General features: G+C 46.4%; 1 protein-coding gene across 5 annotated transcripts in view; it reads right to left on the reverse strand.

The window, feature by feature from the left end:
- PAMR1 (peptidase domain containing associated with muscle regeneration 1) overlaps positions 1-24265 on the reverse strand; it is an 85002-nt gene that overhangs the window by 9321 nt on the left and 51416 nt on the right. For all 5 annotated transcript variants that reach the window (XM_023744967.1, XM_006103736.2, XM_023744968.1 and 2 more), the window contains 3 exons: positions 17660-17774; positions 16201-16418; positions 15199-15306 (listed from right to left, as the gene is read on the reverse strand). In XM_023744967.1, the coding sequence (XP_023600735.1) occupies positions 15199-15306; positions 16201-16418; positions 17660-17774 (441 nt within the window). The remainder of the gene's footprint in view (positions 1-15198; positions 15307-16200; positions 16419-17659; positions 17775-24265) is intronic.

A 24265-nucleotide genomic window follows, 5' to 3' on the forward strand; every position in this document is an offset into this window, starting at 1 on the left:
TTATTTTTAAATTAAAAAAAATTTCATTCTCTACGTAAAGAAATTTGACGCCACGACGGGCTCTTATATGATCATGTTCATTTCTTTCTCCAAGTGTGGGAGCTGGGCAGGCATGGACAAAATAACCATTTCACCTAGATTTTATGATCTGTGTGGAAGGGTTATTGTTTTTCAGTGTTGTTATATTATCTCTAAAGCATGGGCGATTAAAGTAGATTATTTCATATTTGTGTTGTACCCAGAAAGTAGAACCGATCAGAAACAAGAGTGCATATATGAACTGAACTTAGATTTTAGATTTCATATTCAGGAACATGAGTGTGTTGAAAGTTATAGTTAAAAGTACTAGAGCACAATGTAAATTCAGGGAAACAACGAATTCCCTTGATGTCCTAATATAACTTTGCAGCTAAACACTTACCAATATTCATTACAAAGTTATTTTTATTCTCTAATTCAGTTAAAGTAGAAAAAGCATCACCAGCTATTCTGAGCTCTGAACAGGATATTAGCTATATCCTGGAAATATTCTATCAGATAGATCACATATTCTTCTCAAGTGGATTGTGACACAATACTAAATAATAGTTGCCTAAGGACACAAAACAACTCCCCCAAAGACTCCAACCTTTAGTTACTGAGTTTCGGTACCAATTACTCTACTAGCCTCCCTAGTCTCTTTTTTTCCTTCCTTTTTTTTATTGTTGACAGTATTACAGATGGCCACCAATTTCACACACACACCCATTTAGCCCCATTCCCCCAAGTCCCTGGCCCACCCGAGGCTTTCACCATACTATTGTCTGTGTCCATTGGTCATGCCTACATGTATGTAAGTTCTTTGGTTAATCTCTTTCCGTTGTCCCACCCCCTGAGATATAGCAGCCTGTTCCATGCATCCATGCCTCTGGGCCTGTTTTGTTTGTCAGTTTATCCTAGTCTCTTTTTAACCCTTTCTTCTCAGACACAATCTCCATCATGCAATGCAATTATGCATTTGACATTCTTTTCTTCCCATAATTGTTCCAATTACCTTTCAAGCAACTTGCCTCCAGGCAAGAAAAGAATCTCCATTCAGATAACACTTTAAAAATATTTGAGAACTAAAATTAATTATTTCCTAAGTTCAATTTGGCAAAGCTGATGATATCAGCTAAATTACAGGTTGTTTACTCTAAGACTGACGACAGACCAAGCAGTGGCTGATCTCAATGATACTCTGCTTCTGGCCTATATAATATGAGCAGTTTCCCTGGTGGGTGAGTCCAAAGCCAATCAGAAGTGTTAAAAAATAAAAAAAGTCACTGAGTGAGCTGTAAAAAGTTCCTATAATGGTATAGGGAGTGCAGTGTACTTTGTGAACTCAAAAAGTACCTGTGGCCCTGGCCGGTGTATATCACTGGTTAGCGCGCTGGCCTGTGCACCAGAGGGTGGTGGGTTCAACTCTGATCAAAGGCATGTACCTGGGCTGCAGGTTTGATCCCCTCCACCCCCCTCACCCTCATTGGGACACATGCGGGAAGCAACCAATCAATGAGTCTCTCCCACACTGATGTTCTTCTCTCCTCTCCCCTCCCCTCGATGTTCTTCTCTCCCCTTCCCTCCCCTCCCCTCCGCTCCACTCCTTTCCCCTCTCCTCCCCTTCCCTTCCCTTCCCTTCTCTCCCTTTCTTTCTTCTCTCTCTCCCTCCCCCTCTCCACTCTCTCTCTAAAATATCAATGAAAAAAATGTCCTCACTTCTTGAGTGAGGATTTAGAAAAAAAGGAAGGAAAGTACACATGGACTCAAAGCGCCAGTGCCTGTATTTCCAGGAATGGAAGGAGAACGCAGAAGAAGCACTCCACCCTGCTACCGTGATGGCGTCACCTTCTGATAGTACAGACTCATTCAATGCTGAACATGCAGCTCAGCAGCAACCGACAGGAGTCCACAGACTGCAATCATCTTACTAGCATGGTGTGTTATACCTGCAAGTTTTAGAAAATGGGGTAGTTGCCAACATAAAAATCAAAAGAGTTCTCATAAAAATCTGTATTAAATTCAGGTCTGGAAACCCTGGGCCTGTATCCCCACGTGGCAACAATCAACTGTCATCGAGAAGTAGCTCTTGTTTAGATGGAGGCTGAATTCTTCACGTGGCCACAGCCCCCCTACCCACTTCCCCACCCCTCCCCAGCTGCCTGGCTCCGCAGGCACTTGAATCTGTGGCCAGTTAGCTTATCAAAGGGTGATGATTTGTTAATTCAAGTGTAGTTCTTCATCTATTTTGAGCTTTGCTTGCTAGAGCTTATGGCCAAGAAAGATTAGGTGATACCCAAGACCAGTCCTGAAATACTGAAAGATGGTGAACTGTACTGAAGCCACATCAGTCTCAGCAGAAGATAAGAAATCCCTTCAACAGTGAGCTTGAGGGTAGGGGTCTTCTCTCCTTGGATGTAGGTACTGCCATAGTCCACTAGGCTCCCACCCATAATTTCCTATGTGCAGAATTCTCATACACTTAATGTGGGTGTAACTAGCAGGAACCTTGGAGAGTTCTCGAGCCCTTGGAGGTAAGAAAGCTTTAGGACAATTCAGGTCCTTTGTTTCTCTCCAGAAGGAGGCTTTACAAGAAGACTTAAAGAGAAACAGCCTCAGGATGCACAATCAAGTCTGCCAAGGCTGAGGAATTCCGCTGTATTTCTGTCATTCTTAGATGCATATTCTTTTACTATGTGATATGTCTGACCTGAGGTCACATGAATATTTTTCCTGTCGTATTTCTTTACGCCAACCCCCAGAAAAGCTATCATTATATCAACAGTGGATCTTAAAATTGATGAGATCCTAGAATGGAGAACTATTATTTGGTTTTAAGTTACTGTTCATGGAATGTCACCAGGACAGATAGGAGTAATGCTTCTGAGTTGGGAGTCCACTGGAAGGCAAGGCTCTATGGCTAAAATTCAAGAGAAATATAGACAATGGAAACAGACAAAGGATCCAGATAGTGTAGTTGTTTGACATTGCTTTAAAATAATTATACTGAATATGTTCAGGAAAATAAAAGGTAAAATTTCAGTAGAAAACGGAAAATCTTGAAAAATAACCAATGGACAAATCTAGAACTGAAAAGTTACAACAACAGAAATGAAAAACTCAGTGAAGGAGTTTAATAGAAAATCAGATACAGCTTAAGAGTATGAATAAACTAAAAGATAACTTTAAAAAATCAGAATAAAGCCCAAGGTAGAAAAAGGTGAAGTATGTATAGAAAAAGTAAGGGACACGAGGCATACATTGAGAAGGTTAATAAATACATGTAATTGACATACCAGAAGGAGAAGGGAGAAAGAATGGAACAAAAACAATATGTAAAGAGAGAATATCTGAAAAATATAAAGCAGATGAAAGACATCAACCTACAGATTTAGTGGTACAAAGCCCAAAGCCAGATAAACATGAAGAAAGCCACACACAGACATAATACATAAAACCTTTAAAAACTAAAACCAAGAGAAAAAAATTTTAACATCCAAAAGTAGAAAAGGAGGCTGGAAAAACATACTTGAATATAATTATTCTCATTATCTCTAGCTTATAACTTTAAAAATGAGTTTTCCTTCCTTAGACTTTTTTCCAAGTTTTATAATCAGAAAAATGTAACCCTAAACGTTTGTTATTCATTTTGTTGTTGTTTCTGTTTTGTTTGTTTGTTTGTTTGTTTGTTTAAGTATCAGGCAAAATGGTTTGGCTCCAGACCTTTCGTTTCCATATTCTCTCCAACCCATGCAAATCTCTTATCATAGAGTAATATAAATTTGCATGAACTCAAATTTAAAAGAGTTTTGTTTCCAGATGCTGGTGAAAAAAAGAATGGCCTCCAGGATCAGCTAAATACAGGTTCAAATAATCATTTGGTTCCCCAGTGTCCAGAACAAGTACACAGTAAGTGCTCAATAAATATTTGTTGGTGGGTGGAATGGATATAATGAAATTTACTCATATTTCCATTTAATGCACAAGGGTGTGGGAAAATGATTTAATATTTCCAAGCCCTGCGTTTCTCATCTGTAAAACGGAATAATACCATTTATCTGTCTGGGCTGGTTTAAGGAGTAATTGAACTAGCACATAATCTCCTTTTCCCTTGTTTGCCTTTATTTACAAGGCTTCCAACAGCTTTAAAAACCAATTCCCCAAATTCATACACATTAAAGAAAAATCCACAAAGAAATCTAAAAGCCCGTGATTGGCCCTATTGGAGTAACAGGCAATATTCCACTGTATTTTCTGGCCTCTTGGTAATGGCTACCCGTGATGGGCTTCCAGGCCTGGGTCCAGTGTGTTGACTAGGGCTTCTGGGTACCAACCATACAGTCATCTCTTTTAATCCTGCACAACAAAGCCTTAAAATTAGAATCCTGTATCAAACGTCCAGGGGACATTATTCTCTCTTCCCTGTCACTTGTTTTCAAAGCTGGTCATCCTCCTAGGATGCTTTGAAGAGAATTCTAAGACTTCCTCCATCCATTCTCTTCTCTCCTGTTGGGTTCATAGACCATCAGTATCTCATCAGAGCATCTCCCCTGGGTTAGATTTCAAAACAAACTCTACCGCCAACCCCTGCCATCCCTACAGGTTCTCTTTTTAGAAACCTTTGTATCTCCCCATTAAATAGATTCATGGTCCTTTTCTATTTGATTTTTCAAGGCTTTGTGTTTCATTTCTCCTCAGAGGGATGGGTGTTTCCAGACAAAGTCAAATGAGAATTTAAAACATCTGCATCCCTGGTCTGAAGGAGCATCAAGCTCCTGCTTTGCTAAGTAAAAATAGTCCATGATGAATAATAAATAGCCCACTGCCCCATTACTTTTGTGACTCACCCCAGGGACACAAACACATTAAGTTTAGTGAGCCCTTGCATGCTATTTCGTGAACAAGAACAGGACTTGGGAGTCCATTTTTCTGGGATATTATTTCATATAAACATTTGAGCAAAGACCTTCTCCACCTTCGTCTTCAGTTTTTCTCAGGACACCAGTATGCGGTGGTTTGCTGTGGTACCACTTTATGGCCACGCAATGGCTTTGTGATCCTTTTCATAGTGAACATTATGGGTGCTCCACCCAGGTCCGTGTTCATCCTTTTTAGCAGCTCAACTTCTACATGTGAGTTTATTGCTGAGAGCCGGCACCTGCCACCTTCAGAGGCCTGCCCTCAGGCACGGGCACCATCTTGCTCATGTGAGGAACTGAAAAATGCCTCCATTTATATTCCCCCCATGCACACCTCAGGGTTGCCTGTAGCCAATGACTGATAGACATGAATACAAAAGCCCAACTTCTGATCCTCCAGGTGTCCTTTCACTCCCTAGCACCCCATGGGATGGGGCGAGGCTGGGACTGGAGCCCTGCATGCCTTTCAGCACTCGGGGAGATCTCGGGGAGGTTGACTGGCAGGGCAACTAGAAAGGCTGGATCTCATCAGAGGGCCCCACCTCCAGAGATAGTCTCGGGCTCCAGGCCAGCCCCACCCTAGCAGAGCTGTTTTAGCTGAGGGATCAGGTGCTCTGAAACAATGGGCTTTCCCAAGCTCCATGGTGCAGTTCTACAATCCACCATCGGAGGACTCTCCCTACTGACTTAGTGCTGTCTGAGTAAAGCCAGGGACCTCTGTACAACCGTGGGACACAGAGGAGGCCCCAACAATGACTGAGACTAAAGTTCTTAGGACACTGAATGATGGGCCTTAGGATTGGATTTAAGTTGGTTTAAAACAAGTAAAGTTGTATCTTTTGCTCTCCTATCTGATTGGAGATGGTACCACAGGGAACCACCGCATACGGTTGTCCTGGGAAAAACTGAAGATGAAAGATGGAGAAACTCTTTCCTTAAATGTTTACATGAAATAATATCTAGATACTAGGTAGCTGAGATGATCAGGTCTAGAACATCTAGGAGAAATGGCCATGATGATGAGACATGAGGGAATATGTCAGAAAAATGTAGAGACATTTTAGGAAAAGTGGCCCTTCAGGGCACACGAATATCACTTTTTCTGTGCCCTCCAGTCAGGGCAATTACATTGAATGTGGCAAAAGGAAGTCCACACTCTTCATCCCTAACCTAGGGGTGGCCTCACCTCCCTATCACCCTGATGATCACCAAACTCAGCGGTCAGATCCCAGCAGTGACAAGGAAACAGGCCTCTCCCTCCATTACATCACTGTCCATCCACATACCCTTGTTCACAAAATATCCTTTTCTGAATGAATCTTGAGTGTTAACAAGATACACCAGATGCCCATGGATATCTCTCTTTTCCTGTTGCTTCAGTTTCAAAGCTGTAAGTTTAACTTTGGAGACAAGATCAATAAAAATCCCCCTGGAACCAAAGAATCCAGTCACTGCTCTGCCTTTTGGAAGTCCGGTGTGTGGTTCTTCCAATAGAGAAAGACTCTGAAGCGTGTGGCCTATTGATTTCACCGACTTTCTTACGCCGTATATTTAATGAGTGCATCCTCTGTGCCCAGCAGGATAAGGCATGGACAGATGTTTTCTGCAACTTTAACAGAGAAATGTTTAGCTTAAGTCCAGAAATAGAAATGATGTCAGTTAAGGCTTGAGACACCTCAAGGTTCTCCCCAGCTTCACTTAAGCACTTATAAGCATATGGTTTGGGGCCTTCCTTCCAATTATGTATTCCCCAGGTGTTCAGGGGAGCAGCTATGTGTGTGTGTGTGTGTGTGTGTGTGTGTGTGTGTGTGTGTGTGTGTATGTGTATGTGTGTATGTATTTTTTTCATTAGCACCAATTTATCCTATGATATTAGTGCCTTCCTTAAATGTGCTTCTAAAATTACACCAGAACAAAGGACCCTAACCAAGGAATAAAGTAAAGGTAATCATGGGGGACCTTAAATGAATTTGAATGGGGAGTGCGGGGGTCTCAGGAAATATTAGCCAACCCCAGCAGTTAACCTGAGTTACAACAAATATTTTATCAGGCACAATAGGTAGAACTGAGTTGATACCACTTAGCCTGCTGTATTTACGGAAAGAAAACATCTTAATCTGCAGGCAGGAACCTTGGGTGAGATGAAATGTTCCTGCTGAGGAGGGTGGGGAGGAGAAAAGAAAAGAAATCAGGGTATTATTATGTCCTTTTTTTAAATGTTTGTTAGTCCTCACCTGAGGATATTTTCCCATTGATTTTTAGAGAGAGTAGAAGGGAGGAAGAGATAGAGAAAGAAACATGGATGTGAGAAAAACACATCAATTGGTTGCCTCCCGCATGTGCCCCAACTGTGGCCTGGGATGGAGCCTGCAACCGAGGTATGTGCGCTCTATCCACTGAGCCAAACCAGCTAGGGCTATTATGTCTCTTTAGGAGCTGCATGAAAGCTATAAGAGTATCTGAGCGTTCCAGCAAAGACAACAGAGCCAAAGCCAACAAAATTCATTACCCCATTATCTAGCTGGGAACCTGAGGCGTGTGAGTCTCAATTCTTAGCTGTCGTTGGTGTCCATCCACTCTCACTCATCACCCAAAATCAAGGAAACAATTTGTGACAGAACTTCGGTCCTGTTTGGAAAAGGCATTAACTTTCTCCCTGGGGCTTTGACTCCTGATGGAAACGTGGTTTTTCACGAGACCATTACCCAGAGACAACCCGCCGCGCTCCCCCTTGTCCTCATTTTTTCCTGTTCAGCTTGAGTTCGGTGCCTCTGGACCAGATCCAGTTCTCTTTTACTCCCACAAGGGTCTTCCCCAACCAGGAATAACAACACCAACTGGTGATGTAATCCCCATTGAGAATCCTTTTTATCGCTTTCCAGCCCATGGTATCTGCCCCCTGCTGCTGTCCAGCCCTCCGCGGGTGTGAGAGAGAGACAGTATCCGTGTGAAATTATGCTTGGATTGCACACACTGCCCTTTATTCATCCGGCAGCAATTTGGAGGCTGAGGCTCACAATTAGCTATTTGATCTTAATCAGTATTGTCCGTGGCCCCGGGTACACCGTGTCTTTCGGATACCACGTTTCCGGTGTCAGGATGGCCTAGTTAATTAAACAGCCGAAATGGCCTGCGCCTAAGAGACAAGTCAACGTTGAAAAATCTTTTGATTTTTCATTTTATTTTGGTTCAAAATCACCCGGACGCATCCTCGTTTGGTAGAGATGGTAACCTTTGTAACTGGTAGACACTCTGCTGTCCTCTAACTAATGGATCTGCTTGGTTAGAGTCTTCTTGGGGCGCCCCCGCACCTCAGAATGTTTCTGAGTCAGCTCTGGGTGTGTATTGGGGGTGGGTAATAACACTAAACTACTGGGGGAAATGTCCCCAGCGGTGTTCCTAGTCCACCTTACAATGAAAATGGCCCAAATTGAGGAATTCTGCTGCTAGTCTTGGGGATAATGAGAATGGCCTTGCAGAGGTGGCTGGGGCTGCTGAGCACATCTGAACCCTAAGAGATTATGGATTCTCACCGCCCTCTTCGGAGTTCCCATCACCACCATCACCGAAGGCCTTACTAGAGGAAGCTGATGTTGGCAACTGGACGGCACGTGACATGCTCCTCTGCACTTGAGAAAGGCTAAGACTGGAATTGTTCTGTGGTTCTGCCAAATAGAAGGGAAAAAAAATCTATGTTGCATAGCCCTGCCTTATGTCCTCCGGTACCTAACAGACACTCAAAGGCTTAGGCTGGATGCATGTGTAATGCGGGGAGACAACAATTCCTAACCCACGGGGATGTTGTGACAATTAAACAAGACAATGCCGCATAACGCACAGAGCCTGCCAATGAACAGAGAGAATAATAACTGCAGCTGTTGTTGTTTTAATGCTTGGATACCAACAGGGAAGCCTTGTGTTTTCCGAGGAAGCTTTCCTCTTCTGAATCAGAACGAGGGGCAGGGAGCACATGCCTCACGAGGCAGGAACCGTGAAGGAAAAGTGGGGGGCTCTCCAGCCTTTGTCAAGGGGCTGGAGTCAGACCGGAGTCCAGGGTGGCAGGGATGTTTGTTTCCATCAGAAGTTAACTCTGCTCTGCTCTCATCTTCTACGCTTTGCACCCTCTTCCCTCTTCATCCAGCCCATCCCAGTAATAATGGGTTACCACTTAGTCCAGACCCTGAGTAAAAGCTGCCTCCTGCACCAAGCCCTGCCTCAGTGAGCTCGCCTGCCAAAGCAAAAGCCGCGAGGGCCTTGGCAAGGCTCGTTTTGTTTTTTGTTTTTTTTTGCCCTGTCTATCCCTCTAAGTCTAATAAAAAACCTAAGTGATGCTCTGGAGTCCTGGTCTCCCCTATGACCACCAGGGGGCCGACATACGCCCACCACATGTTACATGAGCAACGACTGAAAAACCACATGAGGAAAAAGGGAGGCCGAGCAGATAACGGGATGCTGGGGCAACACGCTCTGGAGTTTCCAGCTCCTCCCGACACGATTCCACCGATCATTTCTAAGCGCCCCCTTGCTGGGCTGCCCTGGCTGCGAAGGCTCCCCGCCCATCGTGCCCAGCGTGGGTGTCCTCTCCTGGGATCCAGGATTCCTTTATGACAATGGCATTGGTTGTGTCTGCTTGCCCTTTTAAAACCAGAACTTTCTCGTCTGCAGGCAGGTACAGCGGTGGCGATGCTTCGTGTCTAGCAATGATGTGGGAAGGGCGGTTCATAGCGGTTCACAGAGGAGCCTTAGGGTGTTGTGGGAAGAATTTCCTTGAGGAGCCCTGAGGAAAGTTTGCCATAATCATCCAGTTTGTAGAAACCAGTGCTGTTGTCCTACCCCTTTCCCTGGAGAATCCCCTGCTCTCTGCCAGTGGCCATAATAGGGGCCCGGAGTAGTAATGAGAATCATGGCTCCTCTGACATCAGCTCAGTGCCTTATGTCATTCCATCCCCACCAACGTCCTGAGAAGTACTTGGTATTATTGTTCTGAACATTATAAACCAGCGGTTCTCAACCTGTGGGTCATGACCCCTCTGGCGGTCGAACGACCCTTTCACAGGGGTCGCCTAAGACCATCCTGCATATCAGATATTTACATCACGATTCCTAACAGTAGCAACATTACAGTTATGAAGTAGCAACGAAAATAATTTTATGGTTGGGTCACAACATGAGGAACTGTATTTAAAGGGCCAGAAGGTTGAGAACCACTGTTATAAACTGAGGCTTTTGGGAGTTCAATGACTTGTTCAAGGTCCCCTGACGGATAAACTGCAGGCTCAGAGCCAAGCCCAGGTCTTTCTGTCCTCTGGGCCAAGCTCTTCCCCTGGAGTGCACTCTGTCACGATGGGCCAAGGTGCTCCCGTGTTCCAGATATTGAGGATAAGATAGAGCTCTGGACCCAAAAGCCAGTGAACTGATTTTATAACCTCTCAGCTGAGAGGTCCTAGAGCAGCGGTTCTCAACCTGTGGGTCGCGGCCCCTTTGGGGGTCGAACGACCCTTTCACAGGGGTCACCTAAGACCATCGGAAAACATATATAATTACATATTGTTTTTGTGATTAATCACTATGCTTTAATTATGTTCAATTTGTAACAATGAAATTGGGGGTCACCACAACATGAGGAACTGTATTAAAGGGTCGTGGCATTAGGAAGGTTGAGAACCACTGTGCTAGAGCCTACTATTTCTCTGTGATGGGAGAGGGGATTGCGACTCATCGGGGGTCAGCGGTAACGTTTCCATGAAAACCGCAGATCTCCTGACCGCTTATTCTGATGAGAAGCACCGGCCGCCCCTTTGAAGCTGAAGCAGAAAGTGTGCTCTCCTCCTGGGCGCTTTTCTCCCAGCCCTGGGGACAGGCTAGTGGGAAACCTCCTGCCGATCCAAACCCCAGAAACAACCAGATTCCCCGTCTTCCTTTAATTGGTGGAGGCCATTGTGCTGTGTTCCAAGGCGCGGCAGAGCCCGCAGTGTGAGCTTTGTGCCCGAGAGTCAGCCGGGTTCAGCGCGCTTCATTGGGATGCAGGGGGAAGACCCGGCCTCGTCAACTGGGCCAGAGGAACAAAGGCGACATGGAAACTGGAGCAGGCGATGAATCCCCCGCTCTCCACTTTTGCAAAACAGGATTCCGACCCTTTACTTAAGAACTTATTTTGTCCTTGTGTTCCATACAAAGAAACAGGAAACTTCAGAGGAAAAAAGGGGCCCCAGTTTCTTACATGGTGGCCCAAGGAGGTTGGGGTCGCGGAGGGTGCTGGCAGGAGGCTGGCTTGGCCCCAACGCTGACGGGGGGAGCCACTCCCCCCCCCCCTTTCGATTGCTCTCAGAGAAGGTCACCTGGGAGCAGGGGAAAGCTGTTCTTTCTTGGGAACAAATTAATGGGAAGTCTGAGCATAGCAGCATTTAAATAATGTATTTTCGGCTCTCATGACCTCTTACCAACTAAACACTGATTGTTTCTTATTCTTTTTAATAAAAATATGTTTTTATTGACTTTAGCGAGAGAGGAAGGGAGAGGGACAGAAAAGATAGAAACATAGATGAGAGAGATACACCGATCGGCTGCCTCCTGCATGCTCCCTACTGGGGATCGAGCCTGCAACCCGGGCATATGTACTGCCTGGGAATCGAACCATGACCTCTTGGTTCATGGATCAATGCTCGACCACTGAGCCACACTGGCTGGGCGATTATTTCTTATTCTTTATCTACTGCCCCAGGAAGTCCCAGGGAGAAACGCCTTTCAGACCCACGGAATTCCTTAGAAAAATCAATCCACTTCCAGCTTGACCCAGTTTCTGAAATGCAACTGCTAGTTCTTATCTCAGGACAACTGTCCATAACGGCTCATGTTGAAAATCAGTTAAACCTTTCAGTGACCACTTTGGGGACAGCTCTCAAAAGTGTAACTCTCAGACCCTTTGAACTAACAGCTCAACAGCTACGGATTTATCTTACAAAACTACCTCCACATGTGAACCAAGAAAGATACGTTAGGGCAGTCGTGGCGGCTCTCTTCACAATAGGAAAAAAACCAAACACAAGAACAGGTACACCTGAAGGAACTGGATGAAGAGATGACTGTGTCTACATCCACACACTGGAATGCGCAGCTATTTTTTCAAATGAGTGAAAAACATGGTTAAGGCTTGTTTCAAAATTGCAAGGTAAAGTGCCACAGACAATTTTCCTGATGTTTCCCTCATTGACTTAGTTGGAGCTGGTGCTGAATTTCCCAGGAGGAAAACCAAACACCTACACCTTATAGAAAATAATCAGACATTTGGACCAACATGGACTGACAGGGAACACATATCCATGATCCGGGCACTGAAAACAAGTTGAAAATCGTATGTGTGCTTTAATCTGCTTTTGTTTAAAACAGGGGTTCTCAATCTTGGCACGACTGACATTGGACAAGATAACTCTTTGCGGGGCGGGGGGTGGGGGGCGTGGAGGTTTTGCCCTGTGCATTGTAGGATGTTTTGCAGCACCTCTGGCCTCTACTCATGAGATGCCAGTAGCACCCCAACTCCGCAATGATGACAAACCAACAATGTTTCTGGACATCACTGAAGGTCCCCTGGGGGTGGGAGTGGGGAGCAAAATCCCCCCCCCCAGTTGAGAACCAGCTTGTTGTTGTCCTGAGATAACCACACGCATCAACTTAAATGATGATATATAGACAACTTCGGCTTGCACACCCTAGAAGAAAGTCTGGAAGGATACTCATTATGTTGTCAACTGCTGGGAACCAGGCTTGGTCAGGAAAAGCAATGTTCTCTTTCTATTTTACACATCTCTCTGCTGTGTGATTGTTGTTACAAGTATATACCTCTTCTACAATAAATAGAAAACCAACTGCTATTCCACTCCCACTCACAGGCACGCACATACGTCAGGATTTTCTCTGGAAAAGAGTGACAGGTAGGCCTCGCCTGGGAAGGCAGGTCCTTGGAGAGGACTCGATGATGAGACACAATAACCACACGCATCAACTGGTCGCATCAAGTCTCACCAAGCCCTGCAGTGAGAGCGCGTCTGAGAGCTTGTGAGCGACGTGGGGAATGTGAGATCCTCGCCTCCACTTTTGAATTGGATGGGCCCCTGTCCTGCTCCAGGGAGCATCTAACGCTTCCCCAGGACTTCAGGAGGACAGAGCATTAAAGCAGCAGCGTTGCAGGGTTGGTACTACGTAAATAAAAGATAGATTTCTCATTAATATTTGCTTCCGTTCTTTTAAAGCTATTTTCAAAAAAATACATTTCTGGAATCCCGGCATGTTTGGGTTTCTTGTTAATCTTCAAAGCATTTCCTCCGGGGAGATAGTTTTAGTTCATTGATACACTCATGAGAAAAGCAATAAAGATCCCCCCCCTTTTTTTTTTTAGATGATAGACTGCTGTGGGGGAAAAAAGGTTAAGGTTTGTTCCGAAATTACAAGGTAAAGTGCCACCGACAATTTTCGTGATGTTTCCCTCGTTTTGTTAGTTGGAACTCATGCTGAATTTTCCAGAAGGGAAACAAAAAACTGAAGCCTTATAGAAAGCAATCAGACTTTTGGTTCCCACGTTGATGCCAGCAAATGACTTATCAACTATCCACCACCAATGCCTTCACCCAGTTACAACTACGGGGGGCCACGGGAATTCTGGGTTTGGAAGAACATTTTGAAAGTGGCCAGGGAGCACTCTCTTGTCCATCTATGCTGGTGTTTTGAGTTGAGACAGTTTGCGAATCAAGTTATGAATCAGTTCATAATGACATATTTTATATTCCTTTTCATTATGGTTGTGTTTTGTTTTTGTTTTGTTTTTTTGTTTTTTTTTTCAGGAAAGGATAACAGTGCTGGGAAGTCCATTTCTGGCTCATAAACTAAGCATGAATATTTTACTCACAACCTTTGGACCAATTTTTTTCCTCCCTAATAAGAGACTCTTAAAGACATTGTAGTATATTTAGAGTACTTTACTTTTCTTCATCCAATCTTACCTTTTATTTATCGATAATGTGCAGTTACTTCATCAAGAAATTGAGCCTTCTCTTTTTTTTGTTCCCTGCCCTGACTCTCAGGATTTGCCACTGTCAAGACTCCAGAATCACTCTATAAACCAAGTCTTGAAACAAAGAGAAAGCAACATTTCTCTTCTCTGCCTTGCACACAACACAGCAGGCTGAAACGAGGCAGGAACCACGAAGGGGAATGCCATTTTCCAAGCATCTGGCATAGCTCTGCTAGGCCAAAGCGAAGCAAGGGCTGCTCTTAGCGGAACACAATGGCACACTCAAGGACACCCTATTGAAACCATCCACGGCTTCCGTCTGCATGGTTTGCAAGGATAATTCGTGAACTCAATTAAAAAATGTATGAACTTTATAGAAAATGTTACCCTTTGTGACAGCATGGATGGACCTGGAGAACATTATGCTAAGCGAAATAAGCCAGTCAGAGAAAGACAAGTACCATATGATTTCATTCATATGCGAATCTAATGAACAAACTGAACTAATGAGCACAATAGAGACAGACTTATAGATAGAGAGCAGGCTGTTGGCGCTGGGGATGGGGGGGGTGAAAGGGGTGGGCAGGGGGTATGGAGGGATTGAGCAACAAAGGGGAAAAAGAAAAAGAACTGGTTATGGATGCCAGTGGGGTGATTGGGGAGGGGAGGAGGGGGGAGGGAAAGGTTATAAAAGGGATAAATGTAATGGAGAAAAAAGTATGAACTTTATAGAATGCTGTCAAAACAGGCCCTTTTGTAGGATGTCCCAAAATACCTGTGCATGTCAGTGAGGAGGGACTGATGCAGACACTGTGGGTGCTCTGCCCTCAGAGGCCTTCGCACTCTCTCTGTGGGCTCCTTCCCACCCACTCCCACCCCCAAGCAATCTTGTGTCACCTCCGTGGCCTGCACCTGCCGTCTCTTTGATGCTCAAAGGCTACTGGGACCACTTGGCCCACATGCAGAGGAAATGAGGCGTGTTCTGCTTGCCCAGGCCAGCCCTTAGCCGATCACCGATTGCAGTGGGGATGGGCAGGCATGGCTCCCTTGCTTTAAAGCCAGGACTCACTCTGAGATGTGACTTACATCCATTTCTCATGGCCAGCGAACACTGGGGCTGGGATTCTGTCCACATTATGTGCCACCTTGGACAGACCATCCCAGACACCAAGAAACAGTGTACGCGGCAAGCTCCCCAAGCCCTCTCCACGCCAGCCCCACGGGACACGTCAGCTCCCACTCCCGAGGCACACTCACGATTTTCACAGCGCCGCCCGGTGTAGCCTGCCAGGCAGGCACACCTGTAAGATCCCGTTTGGTCAACGAGGCATGTGCCGTCATGGAAACAAGGGGACGAGGAACATGCTGCAAGAGAAAAGGCAGTTTCAGTGCCACTGTGTGGCGTGTCCATTTCTTCAAGCCTGGGGTCCTGCAAACAGGCACACCCATGACTAAAGCAGAGCACCTATCACCCCCACAGAGGGACTCCAGGGGCAGAGCAGCCTTGGGTAGTTTTATTTTTTTAAATATATACTTTTTATTGATTTCAGAGAAGAAGGGAGAGGGAGAGAGAGATGGAAACATCAATGATGAGAGAGACAGTCATTGATCGGCTGCTTAGGGTTAGTTACTCGTAAAGTAAGTGGCACTTACCATTGTAGCTTAAACCATTCAATACCTATTTTACAGATGGCAAAGCGAGGCTCAGAGCATGCCTAGTGTAGGGCAGCCGTGGAGTGCTTCCTATGGACCAGACTCCCTGCGCGGCCCTTCATCTTTCTGTCTCCCAGAGCTTCCTTAATGGCGCAGGATCTACCGTTATTCCCTTAGTCACTGCTTAGGAAACTGCGGCCCGAGAAGTAGAAGAACTTGCCCATCGTCACCTGGCTTCATCCGCCAGAGATCCAAAGCTGATGTTCTTAGCCATGCAGGCCCCCTAGTGGGAGCTCTAGAGCCAAACTGCTTGTGTATACATCTCTGGTTCCACCCCCATAGCTGTGTGACCTTGGACAAATGACCCAGCCTCTCTGTGCTCTAGCAGCTGTGCAAGGGAGATAACAATCCCTAGTTCTGGTTCCCGTGAACATTTCTGAAATATACCTCGCCATTTCTCTCCTCCGGCTCAATGCTGGGGCTTGTCTGAGACCCCGGCACGCCAGGTCTGAATAAGGCTGAGCAGGGAGGGGAGCGGTATGCAGAAAGGAGGCGTCTGCGTGCAGCATAGTTGCAAAACGCTACATGTGTCTCCATGGCCCTTACCTGTGATCTCTTCAAAAATGGCATGGAAGCCGTCGAAATTCTTGGAGCCGTCTGAATGGAACAGGATGTGGAGCGAGGAGCCCGTGCTCCTGATGGGAGCTGGCCGCTCGTTGCCACAGAAACGCTTGATGATCTGGCCATCGCTGTTGTCGCCATCACGGACCTCCACGTAGTCATACTGGCACATGTAGTCAAACTCCAGGCTCAGCATGACAAACCTGTAGGTGGAGAAGGTGACAGCGGGACCCACGTGGGCCCCAGGCAGTCCTGAGACCCCTGGGCAACTCGAGGCCAAATGATGCACAGGCCTCTGGACATTGGGTGCCACTGGCCTGGTCAGATAGGGGACTGGTCCTGGAGGGCTTGAGTCAGATGAACACTGTTAGTGGACAGGTGTGTGTACGTACACTGTGTGCATGTGTGTGCACACACAGAGCACGCCCAGGTGAAGGGGTGCCGTATGCCATTCAGGGAATCTCTGTACATGCTGGCTCCTTCGGGGACAGCTGAACTATTCCTTCCTCAAAGAGGCCTCCCTGGTAGATCCCTTATTTTCTTCATGACGTATATACAAATTTTTGTTTCTCATTTTTATCTCTTTGATGTGTGAGTGTGTGTGCATGTGTGCATGTGTGTGTGTGTGCACGCACACATGTGCCTGACTCCTCCACTAGACTGCAAGCTCCTTGAGAGTAGAGTGGTGCATCTGTCTTATTCCTCTGTGCCTAGAGAGGAGTAGGAGAGGTGACACAGGAGGCAGAGAGCAGTTCTTTCAACATTTATTCACGCAACAACTATCCACCCAGCCCCTGCGGTGTACCACATTCTGTTCCAGGCACTAAGAACTGTTCCGGTCAGACTCTCCTGTGCTACTTCTCTACAGTTACAATAAAACCAGGTCTCTACTTTGGACTAGGGAACAAATTAAACATTTTCATGGGCCTCAAAGCCCATTAGAGAAACAACTTATCTTCCACACAAGTGAGAGAACTGGTTAATTTGTTGCGGGGGTGGTGGCTGTTTTCCGAGAATATCAGTGAAAGGATCTGTGACAAGCATGAGCCCCGATCTAAAGTCTAAATTCCCTGAATGTTAGACCTGTGCCCTTTAGTTCTTCACTTCCCTCCCATGGAACCCAGCCCGGGACTCTGAGAACAGGAAGGCTTGGTTATGATCTGGGCATGAGTAGATGGCTCTCAGTATCTTGCTTTGTTGTGTTATCTTTGGGTAAAAATCAATGGAGCCCCACTGCTATAGGCAGTGAATGACAGCATTTAATTGGTCATAGTTTTGACCAGGCCTTATCCCACTAAATCAATGAGAGGTTAAAGAAAAAGACTCCAATATACATTTTCTGCTTTTGAGGACAACGTGCTGATGGTTAGTTAGCCCCCTGGGTCACCAGGATCCAGTACCCTTAGTCCCATTACTGTGTTTCCTCATAACCCCAGCCCCTTACCTTAGCTGGATGTTAAACCCAGGTTTGGCGTGAATGGTCCATTCGCAGTGAGCATTTAGTGGGTAGCTCTCCAAAAAAATCTGACCCTTCGAGGCTCGCAGAACCTGGCCACATCCTGGGGAGAGAAGATTGGGGCATGGACATGTGAGTCAATAGGAAAGAGTTGCTGGAAAGTCTCAAAGAGCCTTTGAGCTCATCGCACACCCTGAGAATGAAACGGAGAAGGAAAGAACTATTTCTGAAGCACCTCGCGATGCGTAGGTTTTAATCCATCCAGCAGCTCGAGAAGGGAAGGGGCATCGTTCCAGTGTCCCAGCTGGGAAAATAGATAACCAGAGGAATAACTGGCCTAGCTATTGAGTGACAGAGGAGAGATTCAAACCTAACTGTGTCCGACTGTGAACAAGCCGCGCTGTCATCCCCCTTCGCCGAGATGGCCAAAGGCCAGCCTGTGGTCTCCACCTTCATGGGCTCTGGAAGCTGACCTTCCCACGCCTCTCTCTATAGGACACTGTGGCTTTTGTCCAGAGTCTCCACCTACACATGACCCTTTGGTCTGTGTTCCCTGCACCTTCTCCATCCCACAAACAGAGCCCAAAGCTACTCTTTGCTGACTCTCTCCATCTAGTTAGAAAATTAATTTGATGTATGAACAATTATGTAATCAATGCCTCTCTAAGGCATGATCCTGGAGGGTGGACACAGTCTCTAACCAGTTGGACTGGATTAATGGGTTTCATTTTTTTCTAGTCTCCAACCCCCTTTTCTCAAACAAACTCTTATGAAGACTGTCAATCAAAACATGGACCCAAGAGGGGTTCTGGATTAAAGCAGAAGCAGAGACCCAAAGCCCTCCACCCTCATCATCACCCTTGTCCCCTGAGTTACCTGCAAGGGAGCCCTAAGATTTGAAAACCACTGGAAAAGCACGGTTGTGTAAGAGGCACCCTAGTTTTATAAAAGAGTTTGGGGAAAATGTCTTGAATTGGTTTTTATAGAAAAAAATCATCTGGGTCATGTAAATAAATATTTTCTGCAAGAGTTGGCCATCTATGATTGTGGGCCAAAACCGGCCCACTGCCTGTTCTTATAAATAAAGTTTTATTGGAACAGAGCCATGCCCATTCTTTTATGCATTGTCTATGGTTGCTCTCAAGCTCATAACAGCAGAGTTGAGTAGTTGCAACAAGAGACAATAAGACCTTAAAAAATGAAAATATTTACTATCTGCCCCTTTACAGAAAAGGTTTATCTCTCCCTGGTCTGTATAGAATTCCAGATCAATAATTCTTTTGGTCGAGCTGGGATCTTTTCTAGCCTGTACACTTAGAACTGTACCTGGCATATAACAGGTGCTCCATAGATAGGAGTCGAATGAATACATGGTGATATCATGATAGGCCAGGCCCTAGTGAAAAGATTCATAAACATTCTCTCCATTAATCCCCATGAGAAACCAAGGAGAGCAACATTCATCTCCCCATTTCCCAGATGCGAATGCTAAGAATGGGAGAGGGGAGGGGACTTCCCCTAGGCCAGATGGCCAGGGAGTCCGAAGACTGTCAATCATTGTTCCAACAGGAAAGTCCTGGTGAATCTGGAGACCACAGCATCCTCCTACCCGAGGCTTGAGACTCAGCGCTACCTTCTCCTGCTGTGTGGCCTTGGGTAAGCTACTTCATCTCTCAGAACCTCAGCAAACCTAAGTCCAGCGGGAATAAAACTGGTACCTCCGTCATAAGGTTTGTGAGGCTTGAATCAAATTATGCACAGAAAGCCCTCAGCAGGAAAATCAGCAAATGCTAGTAGCCACGGAGCAGGGACTTGAACTTGAGTCTGTCGGGGACCAATGCTGGGTCTTGATTGGTAACTTAAACTGCCTTCGGGGCTTCCTGATCCAGCCCCCTCCCGCTCCATTTGGAGGAGCAGGACTTTTCCGCCCTTCCACCCCCCACCCCCCCACCCCCAAAAAGATAGGCTGACTCGTCACCACTCCCCCTGCTTTTCTGGAGTGCACGTTCCTTCTTCCTGCACACCTCACGCTCCTCCTCGCCCACGCCTGCCCATCTGCTGCCCGGCTAAGGAAAGGATGCGTTGGGTGTGAGGGCCAGAAAAAGAAACCTTCGTGCACAGCCTCCAGCCCTGGAGCTGGAAGCTGCCCAGTCGCCAGGCGTGAAATCTCAACTCCCACAGCAACCCTCCTGCAGGGACCCACGCCAGAACCAGCAGCAAATGCTGCTGCAGAAGCTGGAACCAGACAGCAGCATCCCTGGCCCCCCGTCCCCCTGCCACCCTCATGTCCAGGGGGAGCCGCTGCCCAGCCCTGGTCAGGTCTCCTGGGGAAGACCACTCAGGCATCAGCGCACCCCAGGATCTCATGCAGCCTGTGGAGGGCTCAGAGCCCCAGCCCCACCCAGACGCCGGCCCCTCACTGGCCATGTGAGCTACTAGACCACTTGCTCCTGAGGCCCAGGGCTGTCCTTTCAGGAGTCAAGATCCCAAACCACAGGGGCCATCTCGGTTACATTTCACAATGTTTCCTTCTCACCCCAGAGGGGAGGGCAGAATGGGCACCAAGATGGGGACATGTTCCAACCAACCTGAGACCAAGAGGCCACTTCTCAGCAATGTGCCTTGGGGAAGGGGTATCAGGCCCAGGGGAGAGGAGGAAGGAACCTCGCTCCCACCCCACACAGGGGCTGCTCCAGCTCCCTTTCCACACTGTCCCTCCCAGGGGAGGCATCGGGCTGCGTGCAGGGTGCGAGCTGCACCTCTGTCTCGGGCAGAATAGTGAGCACAGCTCAGTGTCCGGCCAAGGAAGTGCTGCTGGCCAACCAAGCAGGTGGTCCTGTGTCTGAAAGGCCAGGGCCGGCAATGGGCCCGGGATCCGTGCTCAGACTCCCTGAGGATGTCTTGCTGCAGAGGAGGAAGGGGCGTGCGTGCGTGTGTGTGTGTGTGTGTGTGTGTGTGTGTGTGTGTGTAGGGGAATTTGCCAGCAAAGTTAGATTGTCCACTGGGCTCTCAAATCTTGGACTCATCTCCAACCCACCCACCCACCCACCCACTCACCACCTTCTCGGTTGCTGCAAGCCAAACAGGAGAGAGAGCCGGATAGGCCCTGCTTCTGCAGAGCTGAAAGGAACTCTAGACGAGGAAGAGAGCTGGAAGGCTCCCAAAGACACGAACACCCGCCGCGTTCAGACAGGAGTCTTGTTGTCTCCAGCACGGAGGGGGCCCGGGGCAGGAGGGAGACACAACATCCTTCTGAGAAGCGGCTGAGTTTCCTTTTTTCTCTACAATCTTTCCTCTGAAGGAAAAGAAAGCGCTAAGGAAAATGTTCAGACTTAGAGAGGGATTTGCACTTTCTTCCCTCCTGAGATGGGGCTCGGGAGACAGGCCTCGGTGGTTTCGCAGCAGCCTGGGGGGGCACGCTGGGTCCGAATCCTGGGTCAGCCTCTAACCAGTTGTGTGAGCCCAGACAAGCTCTCCAGATTCTCCCAGCGGAGGGGCTTCCTCATTTGGAAATGAGACTAACAGCAGCACCGACTGCCATGTTGTTGTTATTTCTCTATTTGTTTGTACTAAGGGTTAAATGAGATAAATATTGCATCTAAAGCACTCAACATGGTGCCTGGTACATAGACATGCTCAATAAATGGAAAGCAATGTTATTTTTCTTGAGTCTTGTCTGGATCTGAGACACTATTTTGGTATAAGGATGACAGGGACAGCCCAGGTTCTGGCCACTGCCCCAGGGATCTGAAGAGCCTCGTTACATCATTGGCTGGAGCCCTAAACCCATTAGGCCCAGGATCCCAGGCAGTGAGGGCAGAACAAACGCCTGGATGATGACAGGCCCATGCACGAGGCCAGGAGCTGGGAGAAGGCTCGCACCTTCCACGTGATTTGGTCCATCACACCATGACCTGCAGGCCCCCAGACAGGCCCTCGGAGTGAGGAGCATCAGTGCCTCTCACATGCAGAGAGAGGAGAGATTGGGCTCTGGGCCCAGCCTCTGAAGTGGCATCTTGGTGCTGCCATTCCCAAGCTGTGTGACAGCAGGAGTGTCACTGAACCCCTCTGTGACTCAGTGTCCTCCCCCGTAAAATGGCTGTGCTGAGGATTAATGAGTTAGTGCATGAAGGTACAGAGAACGGTGCCTGGTTCGCGGTAAGTGCTCAGTGGTGGCTTTTATCGGGGGCTCAGGTCTTCTTCAGGAACAATCAGATGTCCAGGAGCGACTCCGCAGCTCACTCCGTGATGTGGCAGGTAATCCCAATCAAGTTGATACTTTATACGGATTGTTTCATGTCATTGGTTGCCTCCCTCACGACACAGTTCTGTGAGATCAGGGACCTTGCCTGTCATGTTCACGCCTTTATATGCATTGAGTAGGTGCTCAATTAATTAACTGAATGAATGGCTGTGCAAGATAGAATCAAACATCTGCCCAGTCAAACCATTTTTAAAGCCCCGCCCCTCTGTATCAAATGGTCTGTTCATTCAGTTGAAACTGTGGTCTAGCAAGAATAGCACTTTGTTGCAGAAGGTCTTTCCTCCCCAAAGTTGCCTGGGTATTTGCAACAAACACACACTGAGAAAACCCTGCCAATCCAATTCAAAAGACAGGATCTGGACTAGGGTAGCACAAAGAACATAGAACGCTGAACACTTTCCGTCTTTTTTCTCTGTGCTTCAGCTTGGTTGATTTCTACTAAACCTGTGCTTAAGTTCCCTGGTCTTTTCCGCTGTTGTGACCAACTGGTTGTTAATCCCCTCCAACCATTTTTTAAAAAATTTCAGATAGTATAGTTCTCAGTTCTGGGATTTCCGTTTAGTTCTTTTTAACATTTTTCAAATCTATTTTGAAATTTCTCTTCCCTTCTTTAATTGTATTAGCAGTTTACTAGTACTGTAAATCCTTGAATATATTTATTTTTAAGTTATCCAAAAATCCTTGGCTGAAAATTCCAGTATTTTCTCATGTGTGGTCTGTTTCTTCAGACTGATTTTTCTCTTGACTATAGGTCATATTCTCTTGCTTCTTCACAACAGGAAATACATATATTTTTTGCATTGTTAATATCCTTTCCTCTATTAGGCAGTTGGGATAAGGGACTGATTAGGTCGATCCAATCAGAAATTAAGCTAGTTTGAAGCAGGCCCGAGGCTATGATCTTTCTGGAAGGGTCTTGAAATTCAAGCACCAGGAACTTAACAACTGTCTTTGATACTCCCCCACTGCCCAGCTTCCTGCAGCTCCATAGCTGCGAGAATGGAAAAACGGAGCCTAGGAGGTGGCACCACTTTGAAATGACAAGTGTTTGAAGCTGCAAAACTACACTATCCTAAGATCTCCAGCTTTCCAAGTGTTGCCCCAGCCTCTGCTTGCTCAGCAAAATTTCATTTAAGAGAATAGCTGGTCAAGAGGATGGCCTTTGCTTTGCAGCTTCCTTCAGATTTAAGTTCAACCGGCCAGCCCATAGGCTCCTCACAAGTGTGGCAGGCTCCTCCTCTGCCTCCAGCATGCCCACCCTCTCACCTGCCCTGCCCCCAGCCAACCTCGTAGCTGACTCACGTATGAAGCATCCTGGATCACTTGCGAACTCATTCCTCTGGAGTTTAGACTCTTATAGATTATGTATTCACGGATCCTCAAAGGTCTTAAAGAAAATTCTGAATTTTCTTTGATTTATCAAGTGATTTCTTGCTCTCTGAGCAGAAAGGAAGTCTTTTTCATGTCCTATGCCCTAACCAGAAACTGAGCAATGATGGATGAGCTCTTTGAGAACATGAAATCTTCTGCAAACTTCTCACATTAATTCCCTAGAGCCAAAGAGCTTCAGGACATGAAATATAAAATGCAATTTACCACACAATACTCGTCCTAGGAAGACTACCTCCTCGTGTCCAGCATATATTATCTTGTCACTTTAGGGAATTCTGCTTTATTATTTTTCCTCTCTGGCCTTACATTGATTTCCTTCTCAAAAAAAAAAAGAAAAGAAAAGGAAGAAAGAAAGCAAGAAAGCAAGCAAGCTTATTTTATGGCTCTGGTTTAGTAATAAAAATAAGAATAGCCCTGGCCAGTGTGGCTCAGTTGGTTGAGCATCATCCCATGCACCAAAGGGTCACTGGTTCGATTCCTGGTCAGGGCACATGCCCAGGTTGTGGGTTCTGTTCCAGACCAGTGTGTGCATGGGAGGCAACCTATCAATTCTCTCTCATATCAATGTTTCTCTCTCTTCCTCTCTCTCTCTCTCTCTCTCTCTCTCTCTCTCTCTCTTTCTCTCTCTCTCTCTCCCTACTTCCCTCCTTCCCTCCTTTCCTCTCCCTCTAAACTGAATAAAAACATTTTTTAAAAAGAATAGCAGCCACCATTTATTGAGTACTTACTATGTACCAGATTCCATATTAAGGGATTTATAGATGGTACTTAATTTAATCCACAAAAATCCTCTAAGGGACCACTATTATCCCCCTTTGGTAAATGAGGAAGTGGAGACTTACAAAGATTGAGTAACTTTGCCCAAAGTCATAGAAGTAGAGATTCAAACCCACTGGTTCCAAGCCCTATTGTTAACCACCGCATAATATAATACCATC

This window comes from Myotis lucifugus, unplaced genomic scaffold (genome assembly GCF_000147115.1).
Source record: "Myotis lucifugus unplaced genomic scaffold, Myoluc2.0 scaffold_502, whole genome shotgun sequence".
Taxonomy (NCBI): Eukaryota; Metazoa; Chordata; class Mammalia; order Chiroptera; family Vespertilionidae; genus Myotis; species Myotis lucifugus.